At 32.5% G+C, this 15,099-nt stretch overlaps 1 protein-coding gene across 2 annotated transcripts in view; it reads right to left on the reverse strand.

Annotated features, from left to right (window-relative positions):
- The window catches only part of Gale (UDP-galactose 4'-epimerase), a 66,980-nt gene that overhangs the window by 14,435 nt on the left and 37,446 nt on the right, over nucleotides 1–15,099 (reverse strand). The window contains exons 4-6 of one of the 2 annotated variants that reach the window (XM_035374133.2): nucleotides 10,423–10,536; nucleotides 4,097–4,276; nucleotides 3,782–3,962 (exon numbers count right to left, since the gene is read on the reverse strand). In XM_035374133.2, coding sequence (XP_035230024.1) covers nucleotides 3,782–3,962; nucleotides 4,097–4,276; nucleotides 10,423–10,536 — 475 coding nt within the window. The remainder of the gene's footprint in view (nucleotides 1–3,781; nucleotides 3,963–4,096; nucleotides 4,277–10,422; nucleotides 10,537–15,099) is intronic. The other variant, XM_035374134.2, reaches the window with a different exon arrangement.

The following is a 15,099-nucleotide window of genomic DNA, read 5'->3' on the forward strand; positions in this document are numbered from 1 at the left end:
TTGGCAGATTTTTTATTTCTAAACAATTTTTAGTTACAAGAATAGTTTATAGATGACATACACACCACATGATAAGTGATGTCCAATAGATCAGCTGCCATATGCCAAACGTCTGGCAGCACTTAACAGATAAGCACACTTAAAACTCATTGGAACAACAAATCAGTTATTCTTAATTTAAATAGCACTAAATGGCCTATGAATATCGTTTACAAAACCTAGTTTTAGAAGTTTCTGTTAAATTTCTCCTTATCAACAACTTAACATCAAGCAATTGGGTGAACTGTAACTGTTGCCAAGCAACAAAAACAGACATAAAAGGTTTCTCTGCTGTTTGGTATTCCGTTACTGATATTTAAAACAAAAATCATTTTAGACATCACTGCATGAGTCAGTTTTCAAGCTGCTCTGGGTTCATAGTCATGTGATGATGAAAGCAAAAAATAATAAAAAATCATTCACGGAATTAGAGTAAGGGCAGAATGTTTTGGTTTGAGACACACGCTGAACAAAAGGGCTCCTATGAAGCCAAATTATTTATCATAGATATATGTTTCTTTAACAAAGAGGTGTTTTATTAAAAAAAAAAATAAAAATAAATAAATAAATAAATAAATAAATAAATAAATAAATAAATAAATAAATGCTGGTGGTCAGACACCCAGATTTTAGATTTCATACAGTATTATATTTAAGTACATAAAGACATTCAAAATTAACTCAATTTCAATAATCATAGAAAATTGATAATACTGCAATGCAATTTTTAGTCAAAATAAAGCACATTTTTTAATTCTGTTAATTACATTTTATTTTAAAATTAGCTTTAAAATGATAAAAAAAATTGTCACCATCAAATACACAAACAACATATCATCAATGAAATTTTAAAAATTCTAAAATCATTTCTTTGCCATTTTGAAAACATATGTGATAAACAGTTCTCCCCAACACACACACAATAGGGGGGGGATTATATTTTAATGATTGCCCAAAAGTATAATATGGTTTATCAGCAGAGGTTATTTACAGAGATGGTCCAAGTGGAATAGAGAAAAACTTTACAGGAAATTAGATGACTATGCATTTAGATTAACATAGAAATGTCATGTAGCTTCTGTATATTTAAATAGTGAAAAAATATTTTATGTATGAAAATGAAATGATGGAATATTTAATGTTAAATATGAATATTCTATGAAAATATTTAATGTTTTTAATTAGATAGATCCTGAATTAAATGCATTTCTATTTAAATCAATCAGATTAAAAAAGAAAAAATAATAATTTTACTAGCAACTGCATTTATTGCTTTAAAATAGTTCAGCTTATTAATTAATAACAGACAGATTAAATAGGAAAGATCTTAAGTGTTTCTAAATGGCAACAGACTTGAATGAAAAGTGAAAAATGCAAAATTGTCTTTCAAGATAAACAGACCTTTTGGGCTAAAAATTAAATGATTATCTACAATTAATATACATACATACTCCATTACAATTTCCCACTAAGTGTATCAGAAGTTTTTTTTCTATGAATATTGTAACACTTCTTGTACATTCCCAACATATGTAATCATATACTTTATAATTAAGATGATGAATGATGTTGTACTTTCAGTTCTGTTCTAACCTTTTTCAGCAAAGACTATGTAAGTATGAAAAGAGAAAGCCTACAGTTTATAAGATTTTTTCAATCAAACACTTTTCTTTTAAAAATTGCATTTTCAAGCAGTTTCGTATCATTTTTGTTAAAGTTTTTTGAATTTTTAATGCAAAAGTTTCAAATTATATTTAGTTTGCAACATATGTTGAATGCCCTCAAAAAATTTTCCAATATATCAAGAATAGGAATATTGCCAGATAAATATTTGAAAAGCAGATTCTACATAAGAATTCTAAGCAATTACAAACACAGTGGTTCCCAAACTTTTTTGAGTTACAGTGCCTTTTTTCAGTTAAAAATTTTTCCATAGCACCCTACCCAAAGTAGGAGTATGGACTAAGAGTAAGTAAGGGGGAAAATAAATAAAACTTGTTTATCTTCATCATTTAACACTTTTATATTTTATTAATATTAATAATTAATGTGATGATAAGCCTGCTAACCACTGCATATTCCCCAAATCATGAAATTAAACTGGACATGGCACCATCATTTCCTTTTTCACGTTGATGTTTGCTCTACACTTGATTTTCATTACAGTGACAGCTAAAAACCCAGCCTTTTACAAATATGTCATTGGAAATGAAATTAGAATCTTCTGAACCAGATTACTCAAAAGGGGATACTCATCTTTTACCAAAATCCAAAATTCTGTGAATTCCACGTTGCCAAATTTTACTTTCAAACTGTTGTCACAAGATAACTCAATAAGACTGTGTTTTTCTGCAGATATAAATTCAGATGAAGCATTAGTATTAAATGGATCTTGAGACCGTGTAAACCTATCACAATTTTCCCTTTTATTTTATACTTATTACGTGCTTCGCCCTTAGGCACTACATGGAAAGGGAAGGATGCCCAGTGGAGGTCTTTTTAAGGGAAACTGGCTCGTATCCATGTTACACATGGGGAAAACCCCGGAAATGTCCATGCAGCCTGCCCGTTCGCCGGGATTCGAACCCCGGACCGAACTACCAGTGTTCAGCGGCTTTTACCGCTCGGCCGCTGGTGGGCATTTTTCCTTTTGAAAACATTTCTAAAACCAGATAATTAACTGTGATGAATGCTCTTCAAACATAGTTTTTATATATTGAGAAAGATACAGATCATTTGACGTCAAAAACTGCTGCAATATTAAAAAACAAAATTTGCCTGCATCTTCATTTAATTTTCTTCTTCATAGCTTGAGATTTTCTTTATAAAAGCTGGTGTTTTTTTCCTGTGACTTCGAAAGGTGCAAGTTTTTTCCCTTCAGAGAAAGATTAAGAGAATTCAACTTTTCAAAAATGTTGCATGAATACGGAAGATTCATTAAAAAATCGGCATTAGCAAAATCTTCTGCATGTTTGCATCCTCCTTTAAGGAAAACAAATTTTTCTTGCTGCAATTCAAAAGTATACAATAAAATAATATCATGAGAAAGCTATTGTGTACTACTCAAGTACAACAAAGACAAATGTTTGGCTCCCATATCCTAAGAGATATTTTTAAGAACTTTGCTTTCAATCGACAAGATTTTATAAAATTTACTATCGTCATCACACATTCTAACACCTGGTTCGGTGCAGCACTCAGATGCTTTGACACAAGTGCATCTCTATGAATAATGCAATGGCCCCACAGCGTATTTGATGGCTTGCTTTGAATAAATGCCTGTAATGTAATGCCAGCCAGGCATGGAGCAAGCTCCATCACTTCAGACACCAATGCACTTAAGCCAATTCAAATTATTTTTAGATATGAATGTATCAAGAATTTCAAACAGGTAATGAGCCTTAGCTCTTGCAGCGATATTTTTACAAGAAAGCTGCCATCTTGCGTTTTCAACAATATTCTGCGCTGGCAACTTTACTTTTATAGAGGGCCATGTAAAAACAAACCACACAAGAAAATTGATATATTTTTAGCTTCTCATTTTGCTTTTTTGTTTAATTATGCTAAATGCTTGGTTTAATTAATTATGAAGTTTTTACAATATTTTACGGCACACAATTTTGGAACCACCGTACCAACCAAAGACAAAAAATAATTATGAATGGGTATAAAATTGGATTTTCAATTTTTTAATTCTCAGAACAAATACTGGACAAAATGTGCTAAACATTTTGATATTTACCTGTGCCATCAACAGTTTTATAATCATTGCCATAAACCTTGAGCTCTTTCAGCCGCCCAACAGCAACTTGAGCAATATAAGGCATAAGGTTATTTGGAATTCCTTGAGGATCCTCTCCAATAATACCTGACTCGTGTGCTCCAACAGGATTAAAATAGCGAAGCATTATTACAGACCATTCCTTGAAAGCATTATATTTAATTAACATTTGTTATTAAATATTTTGTAAAATTAGAACTACAGTGTATTTAACTTGAAAATACTCAAAGAAATATTAAATGATAAATATAATTATAAAATTCATGACAAAAATACCTTTTCTGAATTGCAAACATCCTTTAATATTTCTTCAATAAAATATTTTGTTCTGCCATAAGGGTTGGTGCATGTAGAACCAACTGGATGCAGCTCATCTATAGGGAGATACTGTGGAACTCCATAAACAGTGGCAGAACTTGAAAAAACTATTTTCTTCACACCATGTTTCTGCATAACCTTAAATAAATACATAAATAAAAGCCAGTAAATACACAAAACTAATTTTTCAGTACAACAGACAAAAATATTCACGAACAATTCAAATAAAATGTATTATACCATTCAATTAAATCATTCTAAACAGGAAGTTAGCTCATAGCAATATTGACATGTTTTAAAAAAGATGTTTTGTTTAATCTTCAGATAAGAATATTAGGTATAAGATTTTGAGTAGATTACCAATAAAGTAATATTCAGTAGAGAATGGCATAGTTTTTTAATGCATATGTTTTATTAATATATTAGAATAGAACATATTATATAATATGATACATTTTATACCTAACAAATGACTCAACATGGCGAATTTGTTTATCACTTTAATATATAGAATTAAAAAAATATATATACGTCTGTGATATTATGAAAAAATACCAAATTTGACACACATGTTTAAAATTTTAACTATACATTTTATTAATATGATATAAATATTCACCTCAGAAATATAGAAATGGAAGTATTCATTACATATTATGAAACATTTCATACACAGTACATAAGTTTACTTGGAGAAATTAAATATCATGTTAACATATGGGATTTAAAAAAAATTTTAATACTTGATGAAGTTACAACCAAAGCAATATGACAAAAAGATAAATAGGCAGTTCCTTTCTCTCTCTCTCTCAAAGAAAAAACAAAATAATTAAAAAACTGGAATATAGAACAAATTAAAAAAAATTAATCTTTGATATATACAATTAAAAATTATGTGGGCTTCTACGATTCTTTTCAAATATAAGGATAACAAACTTATAAACAATAAACTATGAGAACGGTTTGATTAAAAATAAGTTTTAATCATGTTAAGTGAAATAAAAACTATATAAAAGAATCATTCAGCTAGCTTTAAGTGTATTTATAATATTAAGTAAATTCTATTTTAATGAAAAACAAGAAAGGACAAGAGGGATGGAAGAAGTTTAAAATCTAATTAAAATGTTAATCATACAATATTGAAATAACACTAAACACTGCATATAATTTAGACACAATGGAAACAATTTTGAATTTTATCTAGTGGACAGTATGCAATGGACATATTTATACTAGAAATTATCTTGGAATTTAGTTACTTATCTGGAAATTGTAACAATCAAATTAAAAAAGTGATAAAATATGCTAGGTTGACATGCTCGAACCACGTTTCAACACACATAAAAGGACAGAAGCTTTTGCAAGCAAACTGTCTCCTTCATGAGCTGGAGCTGGAATGATGGTTCCATCATGTTTTTCATCATTTACTGGTTTCTGCAGGGTCACTGTATCAGAATTGATGTTCAGATGAATGGAAGATTGAGAGGAATATCTCCATTGCAAGCACTTCGAATCACAATCAAGCCATCAAAATCTTCACCGAACTTTGACATCAAAACAGCCTTAAAATTAGAGAAACACATGAAATTGCAATGAAGTCATGTTGCAATAGAGACCTTCACCTCAATCTTCCATACATCTGGATGTAAATTCTGGGTATAGCAACCCTGCAGAAATCAACAAAAAAACAATGAATGTCATCAACTTATCGCTTCCAGCTGATGAAACTGATAGCTCATCTGTGAAAGCTTCTGTACTTTAATTTATGTTCAAATTTGGTTCCAGAATATCAAATTACAGTATTTTGGGTACTTAGGTATTCTTATCCTGCCAACCATAAAAGGTGGTAAAGACCTCGCCAAAATCGCATCAATCTTTCCTGCGGTAGTCTGAGAAAATGATGCCTCTTTATTTAATAGCAATAAGTATTCGAGACACGTAAAACTGCTTTCGTTAATTTCTACTATTTTGTTAGGCCATTTGATTCTACCAAAAGCTTTATTTAGAATGCTATGTGTACAGACTTCCTGAAGGCAGTGTTTCCAGTCTCTTGCTGTTCACACCAAGTTGAATATAATTGTTTTCACTAATACACACCATTTTTTACGGTAAGATCCCATAATTTTTGAAAATAATCCAGTATTTTCTGTTCTGTAGAAGGCATGTTCTAATTTTAATTGTGTTTTATCAAAAAGGCAGCAAAATAAGTTCTTATAGCCTTGTTTATAAAGACAAAGCCCACCAGCTGCTGAGCGGTAAAGTTGCTGAACATTGGTAATTCCGACCTGGGGTTGACTCTAGGTGAACGGGCTAGCTGAATGGGTGTTTTTGTGGTTTCCACATATGTAATAGCCATAATAATTTTTGTGGTTTCTCCATGTATACAAGCCAGTTTCCCATAGAAAATCCACCAAAAAGACACCCCTCCTCTTAGTCAGACAGCCCTAATATGCTTTGCCATAATCTCAATAAACCAAACCATAAAAAAAAAAAAAATTGTTTGTCAAAAATCAACCGGGGATACACAAAACAAAATTGCTGATGTTATGATATCGCGATTTTCTGTAATTGGTGCTAAATCGCACTTCTTGGAGAGTTTCATCGTTGAAGGGATAATACATAAGTATCATATTTTATCTCATTTTTAATGTCATTTTAACTATGTGCCAGATAAATTTTAAATACATGATTAACCAAATTTCACTTTGTCAAAATGCTGCAGAAGCTATCACAGTAGTGATCATCTTATTTTCAGTAAGTTATTTAATAACTACTTTCGAATAGAATAACTGCACAGAATTAAGTTCGGCCAGATGAAAACTAAATTTTGAGCATGTTTACTGAGATGGAAACTGCCAAACATAATAATGAATGGTTAACCACGTTTATGTATAAAATGAATGGAATGAAAGTAGTGCAATTAACACTTTACTGACTGATTGCCTATTAATCAGCGTTTTATTGCCAAGGCCTACCGACCGATAGCTTATTAATCGGCTTTTTTTCACCAATGCCTACCGACCAATAGCCTATTAATCACTTTTTTCTCAAGGTTACTTAAAAATAGCCTATCAATCAGTAGCCATGGCGATAAACAATTACCATTTGCTAAATCATCTGCATTTTATTATTAGTATTGAGGTACATTGCTCGCCACACATTTTTTAACAAATTTACCGTTCACGATGAGCGAAAAAAAAATGGTACTGGAGAGTTTTATTTAGACAATTTATCAGATTGTCCTGACAGTTATTCAAGAAGTGATACCTGACGAAAATAATGATGAAAGTGACAAAAGTGATGGCAGCGAGAATCTGCGGCTGAGCGGCCGGTCGGATATACGTATGCTGTTGAACTGCCAGCGGGCGGTAAAGTGTTACAATTCTTAAATCCACAAAGTTTTAAAAAACATTTTTTACATTTTTTTTAATTACTAATTTGGAATTTAAAGCAGATTGCATAAAAATTTAATTAAAACATCAAAAAAGAACAGTTATTTTCTTATTATAATTTAAGTCCATTAATTTTGCATTTAGATTTTTAATACTTCTCCCTTTTTAAAGCGACATATACATTGGAAAAACTGCCTATAATTATTCCATTTTTGCCTTACTTTTCAGACAGCAGTAATGAAATTACACAAAATACACAGAATACTCACTTATATTCACAGCTACTTTTAATAACAAAATATAAAATTGTCACACAGCTAAAGTATTAAATTTTTTTCTCCACTCTTCCCCAGGTTCTTCTCTTGGATTGATATCTGTAGAAAATAATGGGCCAGTAGAGTACACAGACAGAAACAACTATTGCAATTCAAAAAGCAGGGTACTGACCGCATATATTTTGAAGTCAGAGAGGTCTGTTCTAACATATACTTCTGCTGCATAATCACAAGCAATGGATATAGATAGTATTTCTATACATCAGGAAGAAACTCAAAAATTCAGACACCTAAAATACTGTCCTTGAAGAATCTACTGATAAGTCCTAATCAGATTAACATACAATATGGAGATTTATGAAATCTCATAAAATTTGCCTTACTGCAAAATATACTACGGTCAAAAGTCGTTAATCCGGACTCGTCGGGACTTCGGCGATTCCGGATTATTGATTTTTCCGGATTATAGATCATCAGTTTAAATCTGTAAAATGGCATGCAGAAATTATAAAATTAAAAATATGAAACCATAATTTACGAAATAAAGAACAATTAGGATCTAAAGTGTATCAAAATTTACAAAAAAAAAAGCTTAATATTCATTTGTTTACTTTATTAAACATTTTTTTCAATGTAAGTTGCTTAAGTTGCTTCGTTTTTTATGTGATAATACATTCTCTTTAATTCTATAAACAGACATAATTTCTTGTTCAGTTACAAAGTTCCGCTGTTCAAGTCCTATAATTGCCGTGTCGAGAATACCAACTAATTTGTCAATCGAAAATTTTTGGTTTTCAATAACCTCTGTCACTTTCTTCGCTATCGGAAGCGGATTATAATGACGAGGCATTTGATTTAAATCATATCAAAGACGGAGTACATTGAAATGAAATACTACATTTAGTAAGCAATTATAAGCCAAATAAAATAAAAACATCTGCCCTGAAGATAAGGATAGTGCTGACAGATCAACTTCCAATTCATTGCGTGCCACAGCGTTAAAGATAAACAAAGTTTAGATAAACAAACATTAAAGTTTAGATAAACAAAGTATATGCCTTTATTCATTTTTTGCAGCAATTCCACTTTTTGTTTAATGGACTCCGAAACATTCTTTCGCTTTGTAGATCCATTACATATTAGTAAATATAAATCGGAAATTCTATTTGACATAATCAAAAGTTCAAGCTTACTTTTATAAAATTGCTCTAACAGTCTGCAAAAAATAATAAGCCAGATCCAATTCGAAGATTAAGGAACAACGCAATCTGCAACATTAACTGAAATAGATAATTAGATAATTTTAGCTTAGCTTATACCGTCCGTTATACATTAAACGTGCATTCGTAAACGTATTTTGCGCATGCGCACACGCGAATTCGCAGCCGTAAAAGTCTTACGTGCATGCATCAACGCGATGCATGTGAAGAAAGTTTGTAGCTTTGAGGTCCGGATTATAGATCATTCCAGATTATGGGTGTCCGAAGTAACGACTTTTAACTGTATATGCTATAAAAACTATAAATTTTCACAACAATGGCCAGAAATCTCCTTCTCGTCCCATCGCTGGTCATCACATGTCACTTTTTTTTAACCTGCTCTGCTCAGTCTTTGCACACTTGATGGCTTTTTGTACTTCTCTCTTGGTCAGTCTGTTACATTACTCTTTGTTTATTCCTCTGTGAAAATGGCCTCGCTTCTGTTTTTTCCTGTCATTTAAATAACCACTTTTCTTTCTTCCAGCTTTGCTCTTCATTAGTCAAAGTAACATGGTATTCAACATTGCCTTTAGCTTACTTATCACTCTCCTCGATACTAGTGGAGAAAGCACTAGGACTATAATGGCTGCAAGACTTTCATCAAATATGATGAGAAGACGGACCATTATGGCTGCTGTAAGGATCTAACCAAATAGACTAGGATTTCATGATCCAGTCTTTGGATCCCATGCCTCACACAAATCACATCACTCTCTAGCAACATTTTGTACATCACAACAAAATAAATGTATTATTAGGAAAAGCATTTTGAAATAAACAGAAACAGAGAGCATGTATGCCTAAGAAGCCAGTCTATTAATATGATACTAGTGATGTATGCTTCCCCTTTGGTTAAATACTTAACAAAAATCTTAGGTTATGTTAAATTAGGTCAGGCTATTTGGATACTGCAAAACACATGAGGGCAATCTGCCTAAGGAAAAATATGCCTTAGTGAAGGACTTTCTAAGAGAAACTGACTTGTATTCATACTACACAAGGAGAAAACTATGAAAACATTCATATAGTCAGCCCATTTGCCTGGGTTTAAACCAAGACAAACATCTCAAAACATCCCAAATTTTATATTGAAAGATATGGAAAAAAAATAAATAAAACAATTACTTGGGTGTAAAATAATTTACAATCAGATAACCTAAACTGTCTTCAGAATGAAGACTAGAAGATTCAACACACCTACAAATTTCTTTTATTACTCACAAATAATAACATAATATTACATATGAGCATAAAAATATACCTATAAATTTGCTGTACATTGCTTTAAATAATGTATGGTTATGAAATAAATTCAAAGTGTAAATTAATTAGGATTAAAGATTCAGTTCAGAACTTACTTCCAAAAGCGTTACAGTGCCTCCTACATTGTTTTTGTAATAATCTAAAGGCAATCTGCATGATTCTCCCACAGCTTTCAAAGCTGCAAAATGGACCACACATGAAAATGCATGCTGAAAAGAACAGATATATTTATATAAAAAATAACTTAATGATGCTAAGTGGAAGGGAATTTATAATTGAATACCCAGTCATCCCTCTCCCACTTATCATACAATGCCTATTAGTTTACAGTATACTTATTTGTAGACTAAAAGTTAAGACAGTGACATAACAGAAAATATAAAGAAAATGAAATACAAAAGGCAAGACATCTCAGCATAATCGTGAGCTTAACATACAAGTATATCATCAAGTATGAATAAGAATACAATGTATACTGCACTCAGCATACTTTTCAAAACTCACCAATACAAAAATGTCAGTAACGTTTAAATTCACAGTTCACATGCCTGACAGTAATGAAATTTATGAAAATATACACAAAAACAATAGCTACCACTTTTACTTTACAGAAATGAATACAGTCAAAAGTTTTTTAATCTGGACGTCCATAATCCGGAATGATCTAGAATCTGGACCTCAAAGCTACAAACTTTCTGCGCATGCATAAACGCGTTGCTTTTAATGTTTAATGTACGGTATAAGCTAAGCTAAAATTATCTAATTATCTATATCAGTTAATGTTGCAGATTGCGTTGTTCCTTAATCTTCTAATTCGATCCAGCTTATTATTTTTTGCAGACTGTTAGAGCAGTTTTATAAAAGTAAGCTTGAACTTTCGATTATGTCAAAAAGAATTTCCGATTCTGGAGCTGCCAAAGGATCAACAAAGCTAAAGCATGTTTCGATGTCCATCAAACAAAAAGTGGAATTGCTGCAAAAAATGGATAAAGGCATATCCTTCGTTTCTCTAACCATTCCGAAATCTCAATTCAGAAGTCAAACAACAAAAATCAGCGTTATATTTTCAAAATTTTCACTGGACTAGTTTCAATGACCTCATTTGAGGTTTTGCAGCTGAGGATGGTGGTTCGGTAAAACCATCGAAACAAGTCCTGTGAAAATATTGAAAATATAACGCTGATTTTTGTTGTTTGACTTCTGAATTGGTATTTATTCGGCGTGTTATTGTGTCTTAATTCCGAAATCTGTTTATCAATTTCATATTTCACGCTGCTCTGCGGGGGGGGGGGGGACGTCGCGGCACGCAATGAACTGCAAGTTCATCTGTCAGCACTATCCTCATCTTCAGGGCAGATGTTTTTATTTTATTTGGCTTATATAATTACTTACTAAATGTAGTATTTCATCTCGATGTACTCCGTCTTTGATATAATTTAAATAAATTTCCTCATCATTATAAATATCACGAATACACATCAAATAGTTTTCTGATTGCAATTTTCTAATTTCGACTATGCATAATGTATGCTTTACGCATGCACGCGTTGAAAGAAATGTTTAATAAAGTAAACAAAGAAATATTAAGCCTTTTTTTTTTTGTAAATTTTGATACCCTTTAGATCATAATTGCTCTTTATTTCATAAATTACAGTTTCATATTTTAATTTTATAATTTCTGCATGCCATCTTACCTGATTTAAATTGATGATCTATAATCCGGAAAAACTGATAATTCGGAATTGCTGAAGTTCCGACGAGTCCGGATTAAAGACTTTTAACTGTACTTCTATAGGAGTTGGAGAAAAAATGCAAAAATTGTAATTTTTGTTCACTAGTGTTGATCTTCAGTTGTTATTATAGTTTTGTGAATAATATTCAGGAGAGTCTATCAATGTCCAGGAGAAGTCATTTGCCTGATTCATTGAGGTGGCAGACAATTGGATGGATGAAAATGGGGATGTCACAAGCTGATGCTGCTAGACGTCTGAATGTCTCCTGTAGGTGTGGTCCACCGACTATGGAATCAGTTTGAATACAAGGATTCTGTGCCTAGAAGTCATGTTCCAGGCATACCTACTGTGGGAGACCGTTATTTAGCTCTTTTGGCCCAAAGGAGGAGTAACATTAATGTGCCTTAGCTCATGGCAGATCATTTATAGGCAAACAGGAACAAGAATCTCAGCTACTACAATGCACAGACACCTGCACAATACAGGTCTGTATATAAGATGACCAGTTATTTGGATCCCCTTGACCTGAGGACACAAAGGTACCTGTTTAGGTTGGGCAAGAGAACACGTCTCCTGGACCAGTGGACCAGTGGTAATGGGTGCCTGACACATCTCCTAAACCAGTCAACAATGGGTGCCTGTTCTCTTCACAAACACATTCAGGCTCACAATAGAGAGTGATTCAGGTCATCAGCTGAACTGGATGGAACAATGCACCACATACAACCAATTCCAACATTGTGGAAAGACACAAGTAAAGAGGTGCTATAATAATGGTTTGGTGATCTCTCTTGGTGGTCACACTGACCTGCATGTGTTCCATGGAAGAACTTTGACCAGTGTAAGATATCGAGAACAATCCTTGATCAATATTGTCTGCACATATGCTGCTGCTATTGGTCCTGGATTTCTTCTGATGGACACTAATGCACGACCGCATTGAGCTCGGGTTGCTGAAGAATATCTTGAGGGTCATGGTATGAAGTGGATGGAATGGCCAGCCCAATCCCCAGACCTGAATCTGATACAGCATCTTTGGGACTACCTTGGGCGACAAGTTGCTGCTTTAAGTCCTCCTCTATGGTCGTTAGATGAACTTGAATAAGGATTACTCCGTGTCTGGTAGTTGCTTCTCATTTCACTGACCGATATCTTAATTGACAGCATGGAATATTGCTGTTGCCAATGTATTGCATCTAGGGGTGGACACATTTCCTTATTAGAACCCATTTTTGTAATGCTACCACCCCATTTTTCCTCAAAAAAACTTTGATATGCTGTTCTTCCAAGACTGGATTTCTCTTCCAAGAGTGCAATTTTGTGTTGATCTTAAGAAGCATTCCATGTCTCAATCATTAAAGACCTGTTTAGTGAACATGTCCAGTAAATTTGTTTCTATATTGCTTCATTTTCAAAGTAAACAAACAAACAAAAAAACATGCTGTTTCTTAACTTTTGGAGGGCAGAGTATAATCTCTTTTGATGCTAATAATGCAGCCTTGCTTTATGGATACAGGGAGAAAGAGTTTTATAAATTTTCTCTTTTCAAAGTCAATAATAAACTGTTGCTGTTGAATAGACATAAAATTATCATTACCTTTCTTTGAATAAAATATATGTAATTTAATTGTTCAAAAGTGCTCAAAACAGATACATGATGACATGAAAAATAATTGTAGATACATAGGATGGAAATTTTTGAATAAAACAATGCTAACGTATAGACATAATATATAGGGTGTAAAATACAATTCTTAAATATCAAAATGACATCTGAAAGCTAAATTTGCATAAGTTGTGTCTACCTATAGTAAAATGACTAAGCACTATCATATAAGAAAATTTTAGTACCCACTGAGGCAAATTTTGAGAAAGTGAAGCAAATCAACACAAAAAGTTAACAACCATATCATATGATGTTCATATTTTCACAACTTTAACTATCAACTTCCATAATTAGAAACTGCTTACTAAATTCATATTTGTAACTATTGCTTTAATTTTTACAAATTAAATAGTATTTTTGCATTAAATTATAATTTATTATATAAAATTACAAATATTGTTATGCTCTGTTGTCGTTGTACATAAAGTCACTTAGATGGTACCATGGGTGGTGCAGACCACCTTAGCTATCTTGATCCAGATACTCTTAGAGAAAAATATCCAGCAATCTCACCAGATACAAGGCATGATATTTTTATTCATCAAATTGTACTTTGTGACACTGCCGAAGGGTTCACAGGACACAGGCCCCTTATTGGCCTGTGTTGTTGAAGTAAATCCACTTTTCATCACAAGTCATGATCTGGTCCAGATATTCGAACAGACTAGTGCAGGTTCGAACACATCTGCCCTTATTTGAGTCAGCTCAAGCGGTACCCAGCGATTGAACTTATATGTCAAGTTTATGTGATGCATAGCACAACTATTGGACATGACACTAACGTCTAACTCCTTAGAAAGCTCTCAAGTGGTTGCATATTGATCTTTTTCCACAAGTTTTTACAGGCGGGTCTCATCAATGTCAGCAAGACGGCCAGAGGACTCTGTTTCTTGAATCCTTGTTTTTGAATTTTCAGTACCAAACCTTCACAGTGTCATATGATACAAGATTAGTGCCTAAAGCTGTACACATGATTTGGTAACATTCTGTAGCTGACATTTTGCAATAGAATTGGAAGTAAATGATAGTTCTAATCTGGCAGCATGATAGTTCCATTTCAGACACCTTGCACTTAATGATAACAATATTTTTTTAATAATTTCACAACACAATAATCTAAAGCAAGTCTCTTTCTTTCAAATGCCGAAAACTGTTTGACAAAATATGATTAAATACGCCAACGGGAACTGTTTGCACAGACGATATTTGTAGTGGCTAGAAACTTACATTAAAACCTGATATTTCCTAGCAATCAATTAACACTTTTATTCATTTCAAAATAGAAATGCCGCTTTCTTAGGATTAAGGAGCTTGTTTTGTAGTAAAATAAAGATAATAAAGTTTTATCTAACTTGATTCTTAAAAACTGGAGT

This window comes from Stegodyphus dumicola, chromosome 10 (assembly GCF_044657685.1).
Source record: "Stegodyphus dumicola isolate Sdum_Otavi_A_Nest chromosome 10, ASM4465768v1".
Lineage (NCBI taxonomy): Eukaryota > Metazoa > Arthropoda > Arachnida > Araneae > Eresidae > Stegodyphus > Stegodyphus dumicola.